General features: G+C 36.5%; 1 protein-coding gene across 2 annotated transcripts; it reads left to right on the top strand.

The window, feature by feature from the left end:
- Nucleotides 1-2,369: 2,369 nt before the first annotated feature.
- On the top strand, nt 2,370-16,329 carry LOC113067773 (sterile alpha motif domain-containing protein 3-like). Of its 2 annotated transcripts, none has more exons than XM_026240234.1 (7): nt 2,370-4,021; nt 4,213-4,413; nt 5,495-6,501; nt 6,621-6,654; nt 7,020-7,089; nt 8,886-9,063; nt 11,871-12,028. In XM_026240234.1, exons 2-7 carry the CDS (start codon nt 4,224-4,226, stop codon nt 11,886-11,888), a joined length of 1,497 nt encoding a protein of 498 aa, XP_026096019.1. In that variant the 5' UTR covers nt 2,370-4,021; nt 4,213-4,223; the 3' UTR covers nt 11,889-12,028. The 2 variants fall into 2 exon arrangements, with proteins under 2 accessions (XP_026096019.1, XP_026096018.1); XM_026240233.1 differs by lacking the exon at nt 6,621-6,654 and adding an exon at nt 15,739-16,329 and having other exon boundaries at nt 2,372-4,021; nt 11,871-12,036.
- Nucleotides 16,330-16,923: the final 594 nt, after the last annotated feature.

Genomic DNA, 16,923 nt, shown 5'->3' with positions numbered 1-16,923 from the left:
ATATTCTCAGTACTATTAATTCTTTAAATTGTTTTGACGAAATTAAAATATTATATAGAATATAAAATATATATAATATATACAAAATATAATAATTAAAATAAGAGAGGAATCAGTTTGAAAGCCTAAATCTTACTCAATTAATACGAGAGCCTACCAGAGTGGAGGGGAAATCCAGGTCTCTCTTAGACCAAATCTTGGTCATGCATCCCGATAGAATTGTTGATTCAGAAATACCAATACGATTATCTAATAGATTTAGTGACCATTCAGTTATCTTTTATCTGGAAAATAAGGTTACCTCGTCTACCACTTAAAATAATCAAGGTAAGACAATTTAAAAATATGAATAATGATGCATTTACTCAAGATTTGTTATATATTAATTGGAACAGGACGGAATTAATTCCTTATGTTGATGATGCCTGGAATTTCCTATATACTGAGGTATTAAAAGTTATATATAAACATGCTCCATGGGCATCAGTCAGATTGAAGGGTAGACATTTACCATGGATTTCAGGTGACTTAATATATCTATTTAAGCAAAGGCACAAAGCCTGGCAAAAATACCATTTAGCAAAAGAACTTGCAGATTGGATTGAATAAAAGCAATTAAGAAATTTATGTTAAAACAAGAAATGCCAAATCTGACTGTTATAAAAATTCACTATTAATTGATTTTACAAATACAAAACATTTTTGGAAAAAACTTAATTGCCTGTTGAATAAATCTAATAAGAATTCCCTTGTTAAACTAAGAATAAATAATAAAATATAATTTATCTTATCACCAAAGGCCAAATGACAGCTACACTGGTTTCAGTTTGTCTATAAATGTGTCTTTTTTAATTATCCTCTGTATTTGAAGCAAAATTTAGTCCTATATAGGTCAACTTATGGCCTGAGACACCTTGATCATCTCTTTTTTTCTGTCCCAAATATATCTAAAGAAATCTGAAGACGTTCTTTTAAATTTAAAGCCCCCTCTGATTGGAATAGCTTACCTTGTTGCTTAAGGCCCATCTCTTCCTTTCCACTATTTAAGTCAGCCCTTTTAACTTACTTGCAATCCTGTGACAAATGTAAATGTTTCCCTGATGTATGACCTTTATGTAAGAGACTATGTATACTTGTATGTTTGAGAGCATATGTGCATGTATATGTATGTGTACATGTGTATGTATGCATGCATGCATGTTTGTGTGCATATGTGTATGTAGGCATGCATTTTTGCATATGTATGTATATGTAGGTTATATATTTGTTTGTTTTGTGGCTTCGTCAAATATGGTTCTCTCCTGTAAAATCTTAATATCATACTATACTGTTTATGTGAATACGCTTTGGACCGAGTTGGGACTAGTTGAGGTGGTTGGTTGTGAGGAAGAGCTTTGTGTGCAAGTGTGTAAGTGTCTGTTGCTATCTTGAGGGCCCCCTCGAAAATGAGATGTTTTTATCCAATAAAATGAAATGAAAAATATTAATTATATTAATATTAACAACATATTTGAAATCGACCCTTGATTTATTTTAATGCTACATGAGATTGTGTGGTTGAAATTTGTACAAAAATATTAACAATAAAAAAATATATATATTATAATAACATATAATTAGTGGTGGGCCGTTATAGGCGTTAACGTGCTGCATTCTATACTGGGTCTATACTAAGCAAGCTATGATGACTTTCACCTGGATATATAACCATAGACAGTAAAAGAAATGGACACAGCGACCCCATTGGAACTCAACTGAGACAGTTGAAGCCCGTTTTTATCGTTTTTTTAGCACTTCTGTTTCTGACGCGCAGACTCAAACGAAGCTTGACGACGTCAGCAACCTGTCTGACAGATGTAAATCTTCTAGTAGCTGTGCGTGTAAACTGCCATCATTAATCTTGCAGAGATGGCGAGCTTGAGCGGGGAGTTCTTTGTCGTGAGTGAGCAGGAGTAAGTATTCTGATTAATGATTTTGTATAGTATTTTAAAATGTAACACCAGTACGCCATATTAAGTTAATTGCCTGGGAGCTTCTCCTCCTGTCTGTACGGTAATGCGACAGAGAGTCAATTGGTTATGACGCAATCGTTAGCCTATTTTTTACAAAAACTGTTTCTACAGGGCCATAATGTAACATAGAAGGTAATGGAGCCCTTTATACATTGTCGTGTTTCTTTAGAAATAAATAATGGACAAACGGAGTCTTTAAACGCCTCAGATGTGAAGTTATTCGCTGTCAAAGTGACGCCAAAAGAATGGGAGTCAATGGGAATGCTAACGCAAGTGAAGTTCTGCTACAAGATGGCAGCATGCAGCCGACTTCAACTTCCGGTCTACTTCCTTGCCGCCTGTATATAACCGACTGGCTGAGGCCAGCCTACACTGTAAAAAATGGCTGTGAAATCTACAGTTATTTACTGTCGATTTCACAGTAACATTACTGTATAAGATTTTTACAGTAAAATATTGTAAAGTTTACAGTAAGACTGTAAAAATCACAGTAGTCCAAGCATTACAGTTGAAATCACAGTAGTCAAAGCATTACTGTAAAAAAATCACAATTTAGCCACTATAGTACTGTAAATAGTAAAGTAAACTACTGTAATTTTCCTTTTTTTATCATATGTTTCTTTGTACCCCTTTTACATGGACGGCTCCAGATTATTGTTGTTCATAATTCATTACCGGAATATGATGTAAATACTCGATGGTGAGCTTTAAGTAAAAGTGTAATATTAATAAATGAAAATGTGTCATGTAACTTGTACTCTGATGCACCTGCTGCAGGTTTCTATTCCATACAATATATATTTTTTAAAGAATTCACATAAGATTCCGAGAATATTTTTTGTTTGTTTGTTTGTTTGTTTTGTGACTGTAAATGGGTGTTTGGGTGTAAATGGGTGTTAACAGGGCAATAAAATATTTGATAAGCCTTATCTTAAACTTCTCCAAAGTCTCCACTGACATGGTCTAACAATATAGGCTTCATAAACGCATAATTTTTTGAGATATCATCCTCAGATTTGAACTGAAGCATGACCATTGGTTATAGTTGCAATAGTATATTCACATAATTATGTATATTAATATTTAAATATTAATATTTTATACATTTAATAAATATAATCTTAATATTTGTTGTTTTTATTTTTGAGCTTATATATCTCAATATTAATAACATCTGATTAATTTTGAGTTTTAAACTTGAGCCAAAACTCTCAAGCTTTGTAAATATATGTTGGTTATGTGTCTATTCAGAATGACTTATGAGCAGCAGCCTTTTTATTTTGGGTAGGCTATGTCATGTGCATTACTTGCCAAAATTGGGGCTGTCTGGTTAACTCATAAATACGTACCATGGGATTTTTATTTTACAAACATCAGTGTTATATATATTTTTTTCTTCGGAAGCAGGCGAGATAAAGGTGCAAGTTTCCAGAGCTGTTTGGCGAAATCAAAGCGCCAGAGTGGGCGGAGTTTACCCAGTCTAGAACGATCTAGAATCTGTGGGGGAAAAAAGCGCGAAAGAGGCAGCACTTGAATTTCTGACTCGTCGTCAGTGACAGACAAGTTCCGTTAATTCTCAAATCTAAATTTCTTTACACACGGCTTTGTCTTGTATTTATTTTGTTTTCGTCTTTGTGTTGATTTCTTTAACTTTTTTACTGAGAGGAATTCAGCGACAACGTTTCCGTGAGAGCTCCGACGGAGACGTCTTCGCAGCCGTTAACGTTAAGCTCCGTTAATAACAGACTATTACTCAAATTTACGTTTCTTTATACACGGATTTGTCTTGTGGTTGTAAAGTTATTTATTTTGTTTTCGTCTTTGTGTTGATATCTTTCACTTTTTGCCTGAGAGGAATTCAGCGAAAACGTTTCCGTGAGAGATCCGACGGAGACGTTTTCACAGGCTTTAACGTTAATGTATTTTTCCCACCCGTGGCCTCTGCCGGAGTTTTCATCTTGGAATCGCGGATCCTTCACAGACTGCTTATCGGGACTTCCAGAAAATCAGTAAGTAACTTTACCATCACTACTTAGAGCAAAAATAAAAAATAAAATAAAAAAAAGAAAGTTCAGTGCCACACCCTTGTCAGGCTGTGGAAAGCCAACAGCCTGTAGAGAACCTTGCAGATTATTACCCTCTTTCTGTATATAATCAATTTGGTCTTAATCTTGTTGCTCTGCATCATTCTGTGTTTCAGAAGAATGAGTAATGGACTCCATTGAGAAGGCAATACAGGCCGTGCTACCACAGCTAGATGAAGCAAAGCTTGAAACTTTAGTCAATGAGTTGGTGAAAGTAGGTGTTGAAGGACCAGATGATCTGCAGTTTATTCAAGAAGATGACATCAAACATCTGCTTACACCCATTCAGTGCAGAAAAATTATTCATTCCTTGAAAGGTGAGATTAGTTCTTTCAATTAACATATATTAGTTGATCCACTACAATTAATAACTAAATAAATCCGCAATCATTCAATCATAATTTTGTAAAAAAAATAAAATAAATAAAGTGGTTATATGTGGATGTTAGTGTATACCTGGTCCAAGATTCTGTCCCCTTTGGTCAGGCAGGTGACATGTTGATAGAACTTGAGGAGTACAGATTGAGGTTAGAATTATTGAAATCCCCCGCGGCAATAAATGCCCTTCTGGATGTGCAGTTTGCTGTTTGCTAATGGCAGCATATAAAGCCAAATTTGCTTTAAAAAAAAAAAAAAAAAAAAAAAAGATGGTATATACGGGAAAAATAAAAACTATATTCTTGCCTCTGCAATGCTGTCTCTGCACTAGATACAGTTATTCCACGCAAAACTACAGACCCACAGCTTTCCAAAGAGCCTAATCACTTGATTATAGGCCCAAGTATGTAAGAACACTGCAATACAGTACAGAAGGATAGTGGTCGCATTGCAATTGAAAACAGCATTTAAGATATTGCCCATATTCCCCCATCCATGCAGATCACATAGTCATGCATTGCATTTGCTCTTTTTTTATACACATTGATTTTAATATACACCTGCAATGCGGCTGAAAAAAAGCACATCATCAAAAATATTTCAATGTTAACATGTAAAATAATTTTCTTGTTTGCCATCAGTTGACCTCAAATCACCCATCTGGGCTGATTAGTAATTGAGATGAAGCCATGACAACCATTTTTGAAATGACCCTTTTCCCAAGGTCAGATTTAAATACATTTTAGTCTGTTATTTAGTATTTTTTATAGTTTTTATATTTGAACTGTACCAGAATCCAAAAAAAACAAAAAAAAAAAACATTTTATATAAATATTGTTGGTTTAACCCTATATTGACCTACCTATAAGGACTTGACGGCCACCATTTTGATTTTATTTTATTTTTTAAGTTTTAGTTTAAGTACATCTGATACTATTGTAAACCACTAAGAAACCTTTTGTTAGATTTTTTTTTTAGGGTCAAACCTTATTTTCACCTGACTATTCTGTGCTTTCACAGTGTGTAATGCAGGTCCTTCCAATCCCCAGCTGATCCCTTCATCGTCTGAGCCACTGTCAGTTGCCTATTCCAGCACATGCCCCATATCATCTGTAAGCACCATCTCTGCATGGGTGAACAGTTTTGAGGTGCCATGGAACAAAGTGAGGCTGACTCTTAGAAGAGCAGTAGATGCTGGTGAGAGGCCAGCTCCGGATGACCGCAGACACTTGATAAAAGTCACTGTTGATGCGATGAGAGAGCGTTCCTTGAACCCTACTCGCAGAGAGTGTGTGGTAGTGGCTAAAGCTATAACTCAAAAATATCCAAATAGCTTTTTAGACAAAAATGAAGAGGGGGACCTAATTGGATGTGGGTATTTCAGCATTATAAATCAGCTCAAAACCAGAGTAGAATATTTGAATCGAGGCAACTCTCTTTCCCGTCTGAGGAAGCACAAACGCACCCAGAGAGATGATGAGGATGGTGATGATGACCAGCCAGCAGTAGCTACATGTGCAAGAATCGACAGTTATGGGTGTGTTCGTTGGCAGCCAGCGGACTATCCAGATGGGGAAACATCAGCATCATTAGAGGAAAAGAAGCTTGAGATGATTGATATATTCAGCCGAGAGGGACTAAAGGGCGCTGAGAGAGGAAGGGTAGAAGACCTAATGGCAATCACTTATGCCAAACAGCGGGAATACATCAACGCAAAGCCTTCCCCAAGCATTCTGAATGTGGGTAAAGAGTGGCCATTTCTCTTTTCACAGAAGTTTTTATTGTCACACTTCACCACTCTCACCAATGTTGAACTATACACAAGACTGAATGAAGATATGGACAAAAAGGGTAAAAGACTCCTGGATTTCTTCAGTAGTCAGATTACAAAGTGGAGGAAAGAAGTAAGAGCTGTTCTGAAGGAAGCCATAAAGAAAGGCCGAGAAGGATCTGATGGCCTAGCAGCGATGCTTGTGATGTTGGCACACTTCAAAGAGCAAGAGGAGTCACTTTTTCTCATTGCTGATGTAAGTTCCTTAATTATCTTTTATTTGGAGTTTTCAACAATTAATTGTCACATTTATTGTGGAAGAATCATTTTCCCTGATTAGAGTGCCCCCCCCCCCCCCCCCAATTGTTAATGCAGGTTGACGAACCTCCAGTTTTTCAAGTAAATACAGGTTTGTGTCAGGTTTATGTTAATGGTGGTTGAGCACTTTTTCCTTGATAGACCTCACCTCACATTATAACCCACATGGTGCAAGCTTCTATCTCAATTCCTGGGTAAATGCTGGGTAAAGTCACTGTTGTCCACTGTGAGCACAATATTTTAATTAAGAGAAAATTGATGTAGTGTTGTAATTGATAAAGATATTGTGGTACTTAGTTAATTTTTTGTGTAAACCTTTCACAAACCTTCAGAGCAAAAAAAAAAAGGACCATTGCTCATTGCTTCCTTATCAACAAATTTCAAAAAGCTTTTTCTATCCTAGAGATAATATACAGTCTACCTTGTTTCAAGTAACTCTTATCTTTGCTGGCATAGGAGACTACCACTCCCGCAGACGCAGAGGCCCAGCTGTCTCTCCCAGTCACTCCAAGGATCATCATGCTCGGTAAGTTTCACATTCAATGTTAACGAATCCTTTGAATGTATAGGGCACAAGCAAAGCAAAGTTTCTGGAAAACACTAGTGAATGTGTGTTGTGTCATTTTCTGCTTCTGCACCAGTCAGTAACAGCACAGTCACTCCAAATTTAAGTTATGTGGAGTAATCTCTCATCTTTAGTAGCCACCTATAATGTCGTGATTGCTATTTCAGATTGCTTGCTATGCCTGTATCACTCATTGTTTTTCTATCACCAAACCAGTTATTGCTGCTTAAAGGATTAGTTCACCTCAAAATGAAAATTTCCTAATAATTTACTCTCACCCCAATGCCATCCAAGATATCCATGTCTTTCTTTCCTCAGTGGAAGAAAAATTAAGCCTGAGGAAAACATTTCTGGATTTTTCTTTGAATAATGGACTTCAATTGTAACCAACGTTTTGAAGTCCAAATCAATGCAGTTCAATTGTTAGGATTGAGTTGGGAACTAAATCATCACATCGAAAGGTCGCGCTCCATTTCGCCGGCCATCTTTGCGTATTTCCACCGGCGATATCGAGCGCAACCTTTCGACTTGATGTAGTTCCCAGCTCAATCCTAACAATTGTAGTTAAAAAGTATATAAATTATTATTCTTTTTTTTTAGAAAATGACCAATCATTTCGCTAGATAAGACCCTAATCCTCAGCTGGGATCCTGCACAGCCCGTTGAAGCACTTCAAAGATCTTTGAAACTGCATTGATTTAGACTTCAAAACGTTGGTTACAATTGAAGTCCATTATTTGAAGAAAAATCCAGAAATGTTTTACTCAGACTTAATTTCTCTTCCACTGAGGAAAGAAAGACATGGATATCTTGGATGGCATTGGGGTGAGTAAATTATTAGGAAATTTTCATTTTGAGGTGAACTAATCCTTTAAAGGGTTAGTTCAGCCAGAAATAAAAATTATGTCATTAATGACTCACCCTCATGTCGTTCCAAACCTGTAAGACCTCTTCGGAACACAGTTTAAGATATTTTAGGTTTAGTCCGAGAGCTTTCTGACCCTCCATTGAGAATGTATGTACGGTACACTGTCCACGTCCAGAAAGGTAATAAAAACATCATCAAAGTAGTCCATGTGACATCAGAGGGTCCGTCACAATTTGTTGAAGCATCGAATATACATTTTGCTCCAAAAATAAAAAAAATTACGACTTTATTCAGCATTTTCTTCTCTTCCGGGTCTGTTGTGAGCGCGTTCACAACACTGCAGTGACGCCCCTGACATACAATGCTGCTGACGTGTTTTCTTTGTTATTGGTTGCACCAGAAAACACGTCAGCAGCGTCGTACGTCAACAGTCGTGTTCACAACAGACACGGAAGAGAAGACAATCCTGAATAAAGTCGTAATTTTTTTTATTTTTGGAGCAGAATGTATTTTCGATGTTTCAATAAATTCTAACGGACCCTCTGATGTCACATGGACTACTTTGATGATGTTTTTATTACCTTTCTGGACATGGACAGTAGACCGTACACACAGCTTCAATGGAGAGACTGAGAGCTCTCGGACTAAATCTAAAATATCTTAAACTGTGTTCCGAAGATAAATGGAGGTCTTATGGGTTTGGAACGACATGAGGGTGAGTCATTAATGACATAATTTTCATTTTTGGCTGAACTAACCCTTTAATGCACTGCTTCGAAGATATGTATGCTCCCTGCCCTGTTTTTACAATAATTTATGTGGAGAAAATCTTTTATAGAATGTATTGCTATGAAATATAATTTTTGTGATGACTCTTGTCTTTACTAAGGAGAGACAATCCTGACTGCAAAAAAATGGATGCTGTCGATCGAGGGGAGGGTCGTAATCCCACCTGGTGCTCACATGGCAGACTTCACCACTGCCTTGGCCGCTCTTTTCGCCTGTTACTATGTATTCAAGCTAGAGTATCAGGTGGAAGCCAGCACAACACTGGAGTTTGTTCAGAGGTATTTTTTATCTTAAATAGTTTGATTGCAGTGTAAAAGCAAATTGACAATTTAAAAGCTGTTCAAAATCATCTTCTCCCTTTAAAATTAGGGGTGTGAACTGATACTGGTCTCACGGTTCGGTTCGATTGCGATTATCATGTCATCGATTCAGTTCAATTCGATATCACAATGCATCGCGATGCACCGCATTCTCAATTTGACATTTTTCTTCAAAAGTGATGTGTGCGCACGTGTGTGTGCTCGCCTGTTCAAACAGTGACATTCCAGTTGGGAGTAAAGCTTGTTTATGCCATTAAGAAAAGAAAAATCTGTCATATAAATTGTTTTAAAGAAATATTCATTTAAAAGCAGCGTTTATTAATCGGTGTATTATGTTACCATTAAAGATGCACGCATCAACCGTCACTGAGTCCGCTGTTGAAGGTTACGATCATCCATTTATAATCACGCATAACAACACAGAATAATAGTAATTTGAACATCGGGTGCGGATACTTAAGTCAGAGAAAATTGTTGGGGCGGGTGGATGATTTATTTTTGGTTGTGGATTCGGCGTTGGAGCTTGTCCGTGCATCTCTAAAAGCAATCAGACTCTGCCAGGCGTTAACAGCTCGGGGTGAAAACGGCTAACGTGGTTTATCAAGTTAGTGGTATTACCTCCTGCATATTCTATTTGTGCGTGACATGAGCGCACACAGTGCGTCTTCTGCAGGATGTGCTTACCAGGTTGTTCATAAAAGCTGAAATGTGCCCAGATGTAGGCTTTAAAAGTAGTTGGAGCATCTTTAATTACTCGCACTCGCGTCTCGCCTCCCTCTGCCATTGTATGCTACCGCGACAAATGACGTCAGAAAAGTGTCAGTACATTATAATCGGTTATGGTCTATTACTGAGCCGATACCGTATCGCCCTCATCTGCATCGTAGAAACGATAAATTTTGACACCCCTATTTAAAATGTTATGTAATTGGGCTGGGCGATATGGCTGAAAACTGATATTTTTATGACCTATTTAAAATAAGGACCAGGAGAAAAATATATTACATTTAAACATTTTTATTTTAAACTTAAAGGATTAGTTCACCTCAAAATGAAAATTTCTTTCTTTCTTAGTGGAAAAGAAATTTAAGTTTTTTGAGGAAATAATAGCAACCAACTGAGTTATTTGCCATTGAAGTCCATTATATGAAAAAAAAATCCTGAAATGTTTTCTATTGAAGAAAGAAAGACGTGGATATCTTGGATGGCATTGGGGTGAGTAAATGATTAGGAAATTTTCATTTTGGGGTGAACTAATCCTTTAACCTTCCTCTGATTCATAGGTGTGATTGGCAAAGTACAAAAAAGCAGGAAAATATAATGCGCACCTATCATGACGCAGTGACAGCACGTGTGATTATTCCAGTAGTTAGGACATCGCACAAGATTTGTGTTAACACAGAACACATTTCATCACTGGATAGTGTTTGTCGTTTATTTAAAGTGTGGTTTATGTCAGCTGAATGTGCTGAACGCTTTTCAGAGAAGATGAGGCAACGTTATTTTAGTACAATTCACACCCAGCGGTAATTCAGGGAAAAAAATCTCTGAATGCTTCACGTGAAACTTCGGTCTTCTGACCTATCATTGTGTCAGTTCTCAATTGATTTTGATGGTAATATCAATTTTAATTAATATGCGCGAAGAAGGGAGAGAGAGCAAGACAGTTTGAAGACTGTGAGAGTGTGCGCGCGATGTCGGAGGAGGGGCTCTCTTTCTCTCTCTGCTCGTTCTCTCAGTAACATGCGCTTGCCTGTCAGAATTGGCGCAGCAGTCAGTCATCTTATCCACATCACTCACCGATCAAACAAGGCTTTCCACTAATCACTCCACGTTATTGAAGAATCCAACATGAGACAACGATATGGTGCAACTAAACTGTTACATGATTGGCTGGTAGTGTGTTACTCCCTATGTTGCTAGGTTACCAGAGAGTGAGTGCCTTTGTTCATGCAAAGAAAAAGAAAAAAATCAAACGTTTTATCGAACGCATTTTTTATTGATATTGATTACATGTCTATCGCGATACATATTGTTAATGTTTTATGGCCCAGCCCTATTATGTAAAGTATCTGAGTATCTAAATAGTGTAGGTTGAAGCCTCCTAACAACTTGAATGCTTTAGGAGGACTGTTGGGCATGTACACACTATATTTTTTACATAAAACCTTTTGGTAGTAATTAAGCTCTTAATTCTTCATTTTTTTTCAGGCCATCTGATGTTGAGAATATATCTTCTGGTTGAAGAATTGTAGCTTGTTCAGGAGGTTCTTTGTTGTTTTCCACGTCTCAGATCTTTAAAGGAGTATGGTGTTAATGCTTGAGTCGAATAGCCGTAGTTTGGTCTTGAGTGTCAAATGCAGCTCTTGCCTTGCCCATTCTTGTGGTTAACCATCAAGCTGGCCAGTGTCTTTCTGTTTGCACTTTGATCGTTGTGCTAATGTGGAGACCTGTCTCAGCTGACTTCTGTTCTACCCCTCTCAGTTTCTCTTACATTTGTTGGTGTTTTTGGGACAGTAATGTGATATAATCTGCAAAGTCTAGTTGTCAGTGGCTTGCCGCATGATCTAGTCGGCCGCATGATTTGTCGACCTTTGAAGAGGAATGGTAATCGAGAAAGTAGACAGCCTTGACTAACTCCTGTTGAGATGTGAAATGCCTCAGCTGGCCTTTATGTATGATTCTACATTGCTCACTGCACTTACAGTTATTCATTAATGTGCGCATATTGTCCCATCCCCTAATTCCTATACTCATGTTCATAGGTTTTTAGTCAGGATTAATCCTGACTCCAACAAGTGCACTGCCAAGGAGCAGATGAGCAAGACGACTGGGAGAGTGGTGAAGCGGAAGACTTCATACATGAACCCCCATGTCATGTCCTTCATCAGGGACTTCACGGAGTTCTATTTGCTAACTGACTAGATACAGGTGAGGTTCTGATAATAGCTTTAATAATAATTATAATACAATTAATAATATAGGTATCTGTGGGTTTAATATAATCATAATTTGATAATAATAATAATAATTATTAGGAATGCACCAATACTGGTATCGATATCGGGGCCGATACTAAGCTCAATGTTCTCGTAAAAATGATTTTTTTTACTCCGATACCAACAATCGATACCAGGCTTGTAAATAGTGTTTGTGTTTAGAAAAAGAAACACTGACAACAGAGGGTATAATGGGGATAAAAAAGGCAGTATATGAAGTAAATCTATCTTACTAGTGAAATATTAAAAGAAATATAGTAACACACATTGCTTTGGTGCGCGAGCTGATAAGAGAAAAACGTGCTGTGGCTTGAGCGTGCAGCGGGACAGACGCGTGAGCTAGTCGAGCGCATCCATTTATCCAAACATCATTGGAAAGTTTGTAGTTCGGTCAGATGTAAATGGCAAAGAAAGTCAAACAAGACAATGTAGCTTATCAACGTTAACTGACGAGAGAGAGAGACTTGTTGATTGCTCTTGATTGACTAAATCATATATGTAAGTAAAACATAAACTGTTACCTTATTTATTAGGGCTGGGTAAAAAAAATATAGATTTTTATTTTATTTTAATTGATTCTCATTTTTGTAAAACTGATACTGATTCTTAAACATTTTCATCGAGACATCAGTAGCTATATTACTAATATCAGTGATACACGCCTTCATTCATAAAATATTCCATTAACATATAGGGCTGGGTAGGGGTGGGTACCGAAAGCTGGTATTAAACGGGCCCCGGGGCTGAATTTTGAAAGACCGCTGTATCGATAAGCTCGGACGTTATCGGTTCTGCTGTCGGTACTTGGAAAAATACACGTAATGTTATTATTGCTATAAAGACGTTTTATTTCGCCAACCTTTTCTATATACCATAATATTAAACCATTTGTCTGTGATGCATTTTTGCTATTCGCAGTCCGAGAGAGAGAGAGAGATCTCCACAGTGCGCACATGACAGCCCTAATGAGTGACGTTGGAGGACAGAACTAAACATTCAAACATAGCCTGGTTACACTTCAGATTTGTGATTACTCTGATTTTATTTTAGATTTTGGCTTCCAAAGATTATAATAATAATATATTTGAGGTAAAACCATTAAAAACTATAGCTGCATTCTGTATAGCGCAACTTAATTCCCTTTGCAGCAGTAGGCTACGCTCTCATTTTTCCCTACAACTTAAATGTACCGACAGAATCAGATTCAGCATTCAGTGATTGTTGTAAAATGCAGTCTAGCTACTGTTGCTAAATTGCGGGACGTTTTAATAATAAAAAGAGCTATTAATAGCACGAAAATATGCTCATGAGATGCTGTTCCCAAGGTGGCGCACGCAACGAGATGAGCAAATTATACTTTCAGTTTCATGTGCACGTCTTAACTAGCAAATGTACACAAAAATATGTCTAAAATGGACATAGGTATAGAAATAGTTGTCAGAAAATATAGCGCATCAGTCGCCTATTAGATCTGCACTCGGTCTTAAAGGTCAGTGTCTAATAAACATGCTGACGATTGCACCATTACTGTGAATTAAACAAAAAAAAGGCTTAAATGAATAACTTCAGCTTTAAATAAGCATTAATCTATCTATGATAAACTATGCAGCGTTATTTTACATTTGATTGCTTTACTAGAATTCTGTTTAGACCATACCTGAACAGTAGTAGACCTTCCTGAAATTAAAGCACTGTGTAGGCCTATATAATGTGTATCTTTGTTAATTGTTTATCTTTTGTTTTATATATATATATATATATATAATCAAAGAGTACCGACAAGAATACCGTTAAAGTATCGGATCGATCGATCGAAGCCGTATAGGTAAGAGTAGTAATACCATTAAAACCTTAACGATTCAGATGTTCCAATTCGATTTTGATTCGCAAGCTTTCGATTCTTGATTTTAAATTAATAATAAGAAATTAAGAGCCACAAACCTGTATATTAAACTCTTTTTATTTTAGGTACACTTGGGTACATTAAAACAGAACCCAACTCTATATTTCAAATGAATAGAGAGGATTTTTATGCAAGTCAGAACAGTCGCTTGCCTTGATCAAACATCATTTACATACATAAAATCTCACAGCATTAGCTGTAACATGGAGGCTGCAAGCCTATGAACAGTGTAGGAAAACTAATAACGGCTTCTGGGTGATAGATAAATATCAGGGCCTGAATTTCTGTGATATTTTTTTTTTTAGAATTTGTGTGGATTAATATACTCAACCTACAGGCTAAAGTGAAGCAGTGTTTGCAGGAATTTACCGCATTATAAGTGGGAGACCAACAGGAATGATTAAAATGATGCGCATAATACCACGCCGAAATTAGAGCCCTGAATATGGAAAAAAATCGATTCGTGGTCCCTAATAATCGATTTTGAATCGACCACATTTTAAAAAACGATTAATCGATAATAAAAAATTTTTGCCCAGCCCTATTAACATAAAGCCATAAAACTTAAAAATCTGTGTTTCCCACACATAGACTAATTCGTTTCCACATTGCGTTTCATTATTCATTAAAAAAATATATATATTGTTAAAAGAAAATGATTAACTCACCCTCCATTTCTCTCAGCCGCCAAAACAAATTTTTGTCCCGCCAAAGCCATTTGAATGGTGTGATGTAGATGACTGCTGCACTTGTGACAGGGCGCATGTTACTGATAGAACGAGCAGAGAGCCCTGGCAGCGCACGCACTCTCACAGTCGTCAAACTGTCTTGCTCTCTCTCGCTCCCTCAGGCATGTTCCTGTGGCTCAGTGTTGTAGAGCATTGCATTAGCAGCGCAAAAGGTTATGGGTTCAATTCCCAGGAGAACACATGTTAGGAAATAAATGTTAGCCTGAATGCACTGCAAGTCACTTTGGATAAAAGCGTCTGCTAAATGCATAAATGTAAATCTAAATATTAATCAAAATCAATTGAGAATTGACATGATGGTAAAAGATCGGAAGACCGAAGTTCATGTCGAGCATTCAGAGATTTTGTTTCCCCTGAATTACCGCTGGGTGTGAATTGTGCTAAAGAAAACATTGCCTTATGTACTCTGAAAATTGTTCCGCATCAGCTGAAATAAAAACACTTTCAATAAACAAACAAAAAACTATCCAGTGATGAAATGTTTCCTGTGTTGACAAAAATCTTGTGCAATGTCCTAAACTCCCGGGATAATAAAACGCGTGCCATAGTCCGCTACTGACATGTCCGATTCTCGAACTAATGACTCTTTTGAACCGATTACATTTAATGAATGGTTAAAACAACTGATCTGTCCAACACTGAACTCGCGAGTCGTCTGAATCGGTGTATAACAAATTGGTAACACTTATACAATAGTAACTAATACAATATGGTTCCATTTATTAAACTGGTTAACTACATTAGTTAACATTAACTAATAATAAACTGCACTTCTACAGCATTTATAAATCTTTCTAAATGTTAATTTCACTATTTACTAGTAGCCTACATTATTAAAATAAAAAGTTGTATTTGTTAAAAGAACAGTCCACTTTTTTTTGGAAATAGGCTCATTTTACAACTCCCCCAGAGTTAAACAGTTGAGTTTTACCATTTTCGAAACCATTCAGCTGATCTAATGTGTTTTCTTCTTTAATTTCAGGGCTCCAACTAGGATTCTAGGTCTCCAAGGTCAGGGCATGCAAGAGGCCATATAGTGGCAGGGGAAGTTTATTTTCCTTTCTGTTTTAAATGTTCATGCAAATGTTAAATATTTAATTTTTTTTTAATGTTCAATATTTTATTTTATTTCAGTATTGCCATAGTGTTATTTATTACTCTTTAGAATGTGGTAATAATCAGTTATTTGCACAGCTTCAAAGTAGTTAAATTTTTTGACCGTGTTGTATCAATTTGCGTTATTGTTCTGCCATAGCAACCAGTCATGTGGAATTAGTGAATGAACTTGAAATGAAATAGCCTCATTTTGTAAAATTTTCTTAAGTCAGTAATTAAATTTAGCAACAGTAGAATACGCAGATAATAGACTTCACGCCATTAAAAATTACAAACACAGAATGTTCGTTAACTTTGGATGGCATAATGGCATGTTGTCCAATGTCAATTATCCCTTTATGTTGTACCTGTTTTGTCATTCCTGTTCACCAAATGTTTTTAAATAAATAACTGTTAACAATTTTCTTATTGTCTGCAGTTGATTGCAGGGTTTTAGAATATGGGTGATTCTTTTAATGATGGCTAATATTAAATCACAGTGATACAGTATTTAAATTGTACAGTGAGAAACTGAATTTACAGTGATTAACTGTTATCTACTGCTTATAGTACTGTATTGCATACAATACATAAAAACAGTGCTTAACTGTTTTTTGTATGTAAATACAACTAAAATCACAGTATTTAATTGTTTTTGATTTCACAGTGAATACACAAAATACTGTAAATGGAAGTACAGTACCCTTACTGTGAAACATATTCACAGTAACTTACTGGCAACAATTAGCCAGTAAGTTACTGTAAATACAACTAAAATCACAGTATTTAATTGTGTTTGATTTCACAGTGTATTCATAAAATACTGTAAATAGAATTACAGTACCCTTACTGTAAAACGTATTCACAGTAACTTACTGGCTAATTGTTGCCAGTAAGTTACTGTAAATTTTACGGTACATTTTTTACAGTGTAACGGACAGCGACACAGGAACAAACAAATACAAATCGCAGCTTGAAACAAACAACAAGATGTAAAAGAGCCCGATTCAGTGCTCGTTGTGTTTTGGTGTTCAGGGCTCACGGAGAAGAAAGGCGTCTCGAGACGCTAAAA

The sequence above is a fragment of the Carassius auratus genome, linkage group LG28B (genome assembly GCF_003368295.1).
Source record: "Carassius auratus strain Wakin linkage group LG28B, ASM336829v1, whole genome shotgun sequence".
Classification (NCBI taxonomy): domain Eukaryota; kingdom Metazoa; phylum Chordata; class Actinopteri; order Cypriniformes; family Cyprinidae; genus Carassius; species Carassius auratus.
The sequence above is the reverse complement of the archived record's forward strand: the minus strand, read 5'-3'. Positions and strand labels throughout refer to the sequence as shown.

What these genes read in the sequence shown, in the direction of transcription:
- LOC113067773 (XM_026240233.1), top strand. Translation starts at nt 4,224, where the DNA reads ATGGACTCCATTGAGAAGGCAATACAGGCCGTGCTACCACAGCTAGAT. An exon ending in AATTATTCATTCCTTGAAAG is followed by an intron (nt 4,414 to 5,494) that starts GTGAGATTAGTT and finishes GTGCTTTCACAG; the next exon opens with TGTGTAATGCAGGTCCTTCC. An exon ending in ACACTGGAGTTTGTTCAGAG is followed by an intron (nt 9,064 to 11,870) that starts GTATTTTTTATC and finishes TCATGTTCATAG; the next exon opens with GTTTTTAGTCAGGATTAATC.